We start from the raw sequence: 9,227 nt of genomic DNA, 5'->3' as shown, positions 1-9,227 counted from the left end.
TTCAACAAGGTATTGATTGTCAGCGCTTAGGTACCAATAGCTGGAAGAATATTCGTTATTCGGAAGTGCAGAAACAATTTCAGGCCACGTCAATGTTTTCAGCCTTGAAAGTTAACAATCTATTTGCTTCCATCACGCCTAACTGGACATCAGTAGCAATATTAGAAAAATTTGACCTTGCCTTGGGAGCCTTGACGAACGGACTTCTTCAACAGAGAAAAATATTCGAGCAGCTATGTGACAAGCTACCGCGTGTTTACAAACAGATTGTAGGGGAAGAGTTCTTAGCGAATGACTCAAAATTCCGCAAAAATTCGGACTCTCTTTTACAATATGTTTGTGGTCGAAGAGCCGAAATTATCCAACAAAGACGAGACACGTACAGAGTAAAAAATAAAGCTCTGCACGCAATTATTCATAGCATTCCACCTTCCGACACACATTTGTTCATGGAACCTGATCTGTCTCAGGCGGTTAAGGACTTGGGGGGTATTCACAAATTTTTTCCCTTTAAGAAAACTTACCACCGCCCGCCGAAAACAAATCATAAAATTGACTTTAAAGAAAAAAGGGGGGGAATCAGTAAAGAGTACGGCAGATTCAACAAATCACACTCCTCCAGCTACAGAGGCGGCAACAAACAACAGACGCCAACCGACAAGTCAGTCAGACCTGATAGGGCCCAAAGTAAATGGAAAGGGGTCAAAAGAGTATGACTCGAAACCCTTCAAAGCGGGTCAGTTACAGCTCTTTCGGCAGAAATGGGTGTCAATAGGTGCACCTCAAGCTGTTTTAAAAACCTTGTCGGGCTACAAAATACCGTTTCGCGAAAAGCCCATTCTAGTAAAGCTGTCAAACCAAGGAAGAAAGTTCGAGTCCCGACCGTCAGACGGCATGGCAAAAGAGATTCAAAATATGCTAAACTGCGGTGCTCTTCAGCAAAGTCAACACGACACAGGCTTTCTATCAACGATGTTTTTAAGGGAAAAGCCAGACGGTACGAACAGGCCAATATTCAATCTAAGGAAATTAAATCAGTTCGTTCAAACTCCTGTTTTCCGACTTTTGAACCATTACCGTATTCCGACAGTCCTCAACGGAAAGGACTATATGACGAAGATAGACTTATCTCAGGCCTACTATCATGTCCCGATAGTACCAACGCACTGGAGATTTCTGAGTCTATACTACGAAGGAAAGTTATACGAAATGACCTGTTTGCCATTCGGACTCGCAAGTGCCCCATCGGCTTTCGCAAAAATAACAAATTGGTTGAGCCACTGGTTCAGACAGGTAGCAGGCATAAAAATGGTGGTATACTTAGACGACTTCTTAATCGTAAATCAGAACCAAAGCGTCTTGAGAGAGCAAACGATATTTGTACTGCACAAGCTTCGAGAGCTAGGGTGGGTAGTGAACACGAAAAAGTCTTTAACAGAACCATCCCAATGCATAGAATACCTCGGTATAATTTGGAACACCAGAAGCAATCGGAAAATGTTATCAATCAAAAAGACGAAACAGCTGGTTTCATTATCACAAACTTTCATAAAAAAGCGGCGTTGGAACTGGCACGAAGCAAAAGTATTACTGGGGAAGTACAACTTTGCCACATTCGTCGTACCTCTGGGAAGACTATTCTGCCGAAGGTTGCAGATAGAGTCCAACAAACTACCAAAGCTAAGCCCCCGCAAACGCTTTCCGATATCCGAAGCGGCGGCTGCAGAAATACTTTGGTGGATAGAAAATGCGCACAAAAGTACACCCATTCATTATCCGAACCCCACAATGTTCATCACAACCGACGCGGCAGATTCGGGGTGGGGTGCTATAGCAAACAGTCAGAAATTCGGGGGTCACTGGTCCAAGGCGCAGCTTCAATGGCATTGCAACCAAAAGGAACTTTGGACCATCTACGAGACGCTGAAATGTATTGGTCCGGAACTACAAAACGCGACAATAATATGGCAGACAGACAATCGGACGGCGGCGGCTTACATAACAAAACAGGGAGGTACAAGATCCATGAGACTTTTGGAAACTGCGAAGAACGTGCTCCAGTTATGCGATCAATTCAATTGCAAACTCATCAGCCGCTACATACCGGGACCATACAACGGCCTGGCCGACAGCCTATCGCGGAAGAAAAGTCTGCCGGAATGGCACCTGAAATCTCAGATAACGGAAGACATTTTTCGAAGGTTCGGAACTCCAGATATAGATTTGTTCGCATCAGCCCGGTCAGCTGTAGTGCCAACGTATGTGAGCGAAGATGTCACCGACGCGATGAGCCAATTCACCGATGCCTTCAGCAGAGCATGGCATTACAAGCTAGGGTGGGTGTTTCCCCCACCTGCACTGATACCACGGGTTCTCCAGCATCTAGAGAAATCCACGGGACTGTACCTATTAGTAATTCCGGAATGGCAGAGAGCATTCTGGATGATGGACGTAAAGAGGATCGCCACTCAGCAGCCCTGGAAAATCCCAGACCTGGCCGTGAATCTTGTAGATTTACAAACGAACCTCCCTCCCTCGGGAGTAAGTCAAATAAATTTGCAGGTTTGGAAAATACGGGCTGGGCCAAAAATATCTCTACGTGGAACGACTCGGAAATAGAGTTGTTACAGACCTCCTGGCGAAATTCTACTTTAAAAACATATAAACCAGCATGGCAGAAGTGGTGCAATTGGGCTTCCCAAAACAATATACAAATTGATGATCCACAACCAACTGATTTAGCTCGGTTTCTTTGCTACTTATACGAGGTAAAGAAACTAGGCACCAAAACGATTTTACTTCATAAATCAGTCGTGACAACATTTGCCAATCCAGAACACAGTTTACGCCTCAGTTCCCATCCGGTCGTCACTCATATGCTAAAGGCGATTGCTTCCAAAAAACCTATCGAGAAAAAGCCCCTCACTTGGAGAGTGGATGACTTACTAAAATTCATGGAATCTTATAGATTCGATAACACAAGTTTGTTTGCAGTATCCCGTCACGCAAGTGTCTTGCTCTTGTTAGCCTCGGGCAGGAGAGTTCACGATCTGACCCTTCTTAGCATCAATCCAAATTCATTGGAAGAAAAAGACGGTGATCTTATCCTTTGGCCGAAATTTGGTTCGAAAACCGATAGCTCCTCGCATAGACAATCAGGATGGCATCTCAAAAATGGCCCGAGTAATAGGCATAACGTGGTTTACTGGGTACGACAGGTAATTTCGTTGTCAAAATCGCGACGAACTCCAGGTTTGGAAAGTTTATTCATTACAACCAGAGGGAAGATAAAAGAAGCCTCACGAGCGATAATAGCAGGTTGGATTAAAACAATATTTAAAGAAGCACAAATCGATTCATCTCCCGGAAATATAAGAGCCGGTGTAGCGACGGACAACTGGCTTAATAATATGAATATAGACCAAATATTGACAAGGGGGAATTGGAGATCGAAGCTTACTGTCTTCAATCATTACTTCAAGGAGGTAAACCCAGTGTATTCACATGAACCAAGGCGCAATCTAGTTGAGACCTTTACACCTGTGGAAGATGGGTTAATAATTAGCTGAATGACTTTCAGAAAAGGTTTAGTAATATATTATATTATTTCAGATAGAAGTCTGCATTTATTTCAAAATTTTCACTTTATTATTTCCACCAAATGTTCATATATTAAATATCAATTGTCCCAAGGGAAATACAAATGTGTAATAAAATAGCAATAATAATACAATGGTCACAGTACGCCGGGTAACAGCACCGGCAGAGGGTAAACACGTCTCCTTGTGGTTCAAGCGAAGGCACGAACACCTAAATAGAACCGTTTTTCCCCCGAAGGGATAAAAACGGATATTTAGGTTTCTGCCGTAGCTTGAACCACACCTTAAGGCCTTGCCGGTCTGAGGTACTGACAAGTATGACAGCCAGGTGCTGCTACCCGAGCGACCTTTGTGGAGTATTTGTTCTCGATAGATGGCGCAATAGGCATTGATATGGATCAAGCTAAGGCTGAGTTCACATGAGCGTAATCTCCTTGTGGTTCAAGCTACGGCAGAAACCTAAATATCCGTTTTTATCCCTTCGGGGGAAAAACGGTTCTATTGTCGCATTTGTAAACGAAAAGAGAGTGTGGGTCGTTCATGTAACAGAGTGCATAAACTTATAAGATTATCTGCTTGATAAAGTTATCGGTTTAGATGAATACCACTAGTTTAACTTGCACACACAATCAGTTTTGCCTTTCAATTTCCTCACACACATTGCTGGTCAAAAATCATCAAAATTGAAAGTCATTAAGGGCCGGTTGTTCAATGTCCGATTAGCACAAATCGGAGGTAGAAGCTCCGGTTAAATACAACGACTGCTTTAGCGATCACATGTTATATGCATGATGTCGAAATCGTCGATAATGATGTTTAACCGGCAAGTAGTGATAACCAGTCACTGAACAATCGGCCCTAAGGGCCGGTTACCGACGTTACCGACTCCCTGTTATATGCATGGAGTCGAAGACGTCGGTAACGATGTTTAACCGCAGATTAGTGTTAACCAGACATTGAGTAACCGGCCCTAAATGTCAAAATTTCTATGGAAACTCGTTTACACATTTCTGATAAATTTCTCCAGCGATTTCAATAAACTTGATAAACTTAGGGCCGGTTTCTCCATCTCTGGTTAACACTAACTCCCCGGTTAAACATTGTTATCGACATTCTAACTCCATGCATATAACAGGGGGTCGATAAGGTCGGTAACGATGTTTACCGGGGGATTAGTGCCAACCAGACATTGAGTACCCGGCCCTTAACTGTAAGGGTCAGTTGTTCAATGTCTGATTTGCACAAATCAGAGGTAGAAGCTCCGGTTAAATACAACGACTGGTTTATCGATCACATGTTACAAGCATGGTGTCAAAAACGTCGATAATGATGTTTAACCGGCAAGTAGTGATAACCAGACATTGAACAACCAGCCCTAAGATACGATGCGCACTAGTCAACGCAACCATTACCGCCTGCCTGACGGCCCCCACGCTAACCGAGGGAGTGAAAGAGATGTCATATCAAAAAACCAGCTGACATGAAATTCGTGCTCGAAAACGTTGCTAGCTCTTAGGGCCGGTTGTTCAATGTCTGGTTATCACTACCACTACACTATCGACGATTTCGACATCATGCATGTAACATGTGATCGATAAAGCAGTAGTTGTGCTTAACCGGAACTTCTACCTCCGATTTGTGCTAATCAGACATTGAACAACCGGCCCTTAGACTATAGTAATAGTTGCAATTGATAAAATAAATTCATTAATTAAATAGGATAGGAAAGCTTTTATTGGTTTTTTCTGGATGGTGTTTACGAAAACAGATCTAATGTTTGTAATAGAATGTGGCTGTTTTACAAATCGAACCAACCATCAAGGGGTGGCAGCACTCGGTTTTGACATTTGTCAAAAGCCATGTTTTTTCTAGTTCCATTTCGTTCCTATAGCCTTTCTCTCTTTCTTCTACGGCTGTTCGCCATCCAAGATGGTAGGTAGAGTTTTTGTTTAAAATTAATTTAAAATCCACGATTTTCTGAGCCATCATAATGTGAAAATAAGTGAAAATCGTATAAGAATGCTGCAACACTATGTAGTTTTTTTTGAAAATGTAATATTTCATTAATTCATGGGCTAAACAAGCGTGTACGGTGAGCAGATTACGGATTGTGAAGATAACTTATAAACTCATAATGGCACAGTGGAAATCGTTCGGCAATTCTAGCAAATAGTTCGAATGTGAATTTAATGATGGTTAACAAAGTTTTTCATATTTTCTAGACGAAAGGTACATCAAGTTTTGGTAAACGTCACAATAAGACGCACACCCTGTGTCGTCGCTGTGGACGCTCTTCGTACCATATCCAAAAGTCAACCTGCTCCCAATGTGGTTATCCTGCTGCCAAGTTGCGTTCATGTAAGTTTATACATATGTCTAATATTGCGGATTTTATGTAAACAATTGAGTTGAGCTGCGCTGAGAAGTAGTGATCAGGTCGGGGGAATGTTCATAACAAACTACTGTTTAGTTTTGCCCATGATATGGTTTTATGTATGGAAATTGAAAATTAGTGGAAGCGATTCTGTTAAGATGTTTATAGTGTCTTCAAGCAGGCCAATTAGCTGAGGGAGTTAAGCTTTAAATTGCGGCACTGAGTTTGGTTTTCAGAAGAGAAGACTAATTTTAAATGCGGCCCTAGAAAAATCAACTGCATCGATATGAGAATCGTAGCGCGTAGAGACGTAGGCTGCGACAACATCTGTGGGCGACGCTAAAAATTAAATGATAAGCTCGAACAAAGAGCAAAAAGAGATGTTATCTAATTAAATTGGACTATAATCAAAATATTTAATACAGCTTGAATATAATATAGCATTTCAACTCGTGTCTTTAGAGCCAGTCAGACGTGACAATATTCCAAATTTTCCTCGCAATTCGGTGTCAAATTGGGAAAGAGAAATTTTGTTTCGATGTGTGAACAGCCAGAAAGAGCCTTCTGTAACATTTCTGAAATCAGTTTCAGAAATAAAAGTTGCAAGAAGTGACTGCAATTGAGAGAGCGCAAATCGATTTTGGAAATATATTTCAACTTGCTCGTGCTGCAGTAGCAATCTGCGAAATATATGCATTGCCACGTCTGACGGGCTATTTCATTAGCCCTAAGATATTTATTTCCATTCTGCGTTTTGAGGTCCTTAGCTTCCTCCATAGCTATATGACCCAAGCACGCAGATAGATCAAATAAGAAGCAATAATGGCATCAGTTCTATACTTAAACTTGTGCAGGTTAGTGTGTTCGAATATTATTATCCAAAACGATTTTTTAAATCTACCCTAAAGACTAACCTTAACTAATTAACGAACTTTTGTACTCATTAAGAGAGGTATAAATATTTTATGTGCGTTCAACTTTTTTGGAATTTGTAAAGGGAAAATTTTCCAAAACGGATCTAGGCTTCGAAAGAAACAAAATATTAGGGGGGGTAGTGGGGATGGCCCTGATTCTAAATCTGAAGGCCCCACCCTCCGGGGCTTATAGTTTTTAAGCAATTTGCATTTAAAGTTGCAAAAAAGCCAAGTTCTACTCCTTTTTTTAGACTAATTGAACTGTTGTGATGCCACACAACATAAAAATTCTGAAAACATAAACATTACAAATTTTCGATATATGTATATCGATATAAATATTACAATTTTAGTTATAACTCCTTTTTGCCTTACCCGCACTTTAATAAAAACCCTTAATTGTGGTGTATTTACTTTTGAAACGTATGACAGCACACATTTGCTCTTACTGTCGGCCATTGTCATTGCTGTTTGTTTGTGAAAAGTGCTAGAATTAGTAAACATTTATAAAAGCGTTTTACTTAAGTAATTCATTAATAGATAGATATTAAAGTACTATAAGTTAATAATTAATACGTTGTATTTTGTTTCAAAAACTATTCATAAATAATTTAAATACCTTTTTGAAAATATTTATATGAAATATATTTTGAAAAGAACAAGGTAGGCTGTTACCTGAAATATTCGTTTTCAAAAGGTATTTAAGCAATAGAAAATTTTGTAGAAATTCAGTTTTTGTTCAACTTTGAAATTGGAAACCCATAAAATAAAAAGCAAAAAAAAAACTTAACTTGAAATATGGGAGCACTCCATAATCCTGACTTTGAAGATCCCGACTAGACATAATCCAGACAATTTTTAAAAATCCAGACAATACGAAATCTAGACAGGACATAATAGAGACATAACAAAATCCCGACCAAATAAAATATAGATAACACATTATTCCGACAAGACAAAATCCCGACAACTCAAAACCCCGACAAGGCACAATCCAGAAAAAAAAAATACACAGCGTCCGGAAATGAAATTGATGACTTATGCTTAAATATAAACGGTTACCACTCCAAATTTTTTCGCTTCTTCACTGCAAGGAGCCTAACCCTCTCGGCAACCATTTTACCACAAGGACGAAAGCTGCGTATGCTCATCGATGGCAAACTAATTCCAACGGTGAATAACCGGAAAATTGTCAGATCTAGCTCTCGTTCCCGGCGCATACAACCGAAATTGCCAACAAAGTACAGAGCCGTAGTCCTCAATTCGGCAGTACTTGGCCAAAGACAAAGAAACGGTGTTGCAAACATACAAAGCCGCCCGGTTCTAAATTATGCAGCACCTTTGTGCTCGCCGGGGACAATTGGTTCGCAGTGGACGAAACTAAAGACATGCCACAATACAACACCCTGGACAACCAGAGGATGTCTTCTGATGTCGCCAGACCATCACATCCACAGTGAAGCCGAAATTCTCCCAGTAAGGTGCTACTGTTGTCAGCACTCGAACTTGCATGAGCTGAAGGACCAGGTCCAGCACTACGCACAGCACCCCTGGGACTGGGACTGTACAGACAGGTTATTAACGGTATTTGCACGGTTACATTCATAATCCGGAAATTCAAAATCCAGACATATCAAAATAAAGACAAAATTCAAAAATGCAGAAAAATCAAAATACAGACGAATCAAAATACCGGCAAATCAAAATCCAGACAAATCAAAATACAGACATGAGGGCAAAAAAGGTCGGTATACAATTTTTGCAAATCAAAATCGTGTCTGTTAAGTCGTAGTTAGGCTCGCAGAGAGATCTGCGCAAAAATACTGTGGGAAAAATACTGGGGAATACTTTTCTAAAAAAATCCTGAATCCACCCCCTAACCTTCTTCATCAAAACAATTTCAGTGTACCGGAATTTATTTAAAAAATTTTAATTAGTAAGTATTTACAAACAATCGTTAACTACTTATATTAAATTGAGATGCTTAGCTATATTGGCTAAGTATTCTTTGGGAGCATATTTTTCCCTTTCCATAACAATTGTTTTAATAAAATGTTCTGTTTTCCAGGCGTCGCCGTTTAGCTTGTTTTTCTCCACTAAGCACCTTTTCAATTTTAGTTTCTACAAAAACTTGCTCTTTTATCAAATTTGATATTAGATTGAATATATTTCCATGGTATTGCCAAACTAAACATGAAAGACGCGCGATTTTTCATTCTAAATTTTCGCCTGCGGCGTTTTTTTATATTAAATTATATTTTAAGAAATACTGAAAATTTAGAATAAAAAATCGCGCAATTTTTTATTCCAAATTTTCGCCTGCGGCGCTTTTTTCATATT

The 9,227-nt window shown here is 40.1% G+C and overlaps 1 protein-coding gene across 1 annotated transcript in view; it reads left to right on the top strand.

Moving 5' to 3' along the window:
• Positions 1 to 5,436: 5,436 nt before the first annotated feature.
• LOC118734353 (probable 60S ribosomal protein L37-A) overlaps positions 5,437 to 9,227 on the top strand; it is a 16,733-nt gene continuing 12,942 nt past the window's right edge. Inside the window, exons 1-2 of the mRNA XM_036464080.1 lie at positions 5,437 to 5,531; positions 5,822 to 5,957. Coding sequence (XP_036319973.1) covers positions 5,529 to 5,531; positions 5,822 to 5,957 — 139 coding nt within the window. The 5' untranslated portion in view covers positions 5,437 to 5,528. The remainder of the gene's footprint in view (positions 5,532 to 5,821; positions 5,958 to 9,227) is intronic.

This window comes from Rhagoletis pomonella, unplaced genomic scaffold (assembly GCF_013731165.1).
Source record: "Rhagoletis pomonella isolate Grant_MI unplaced genomic scaffold, Rhpom_1.0 Rhpom_scaffold_00002, whole genome shotgun sequence".
NCBI lineage: Eukaryota > Metazoa > Arthropoda > Insecta > Diptera > Tephritidae > Rhagoletis > Rhagoletis pomonella.
Note: the sequence above shows the minus strand (reverse complement) of the source record. Positions and strands in the feature narration are given on the sequence as shown.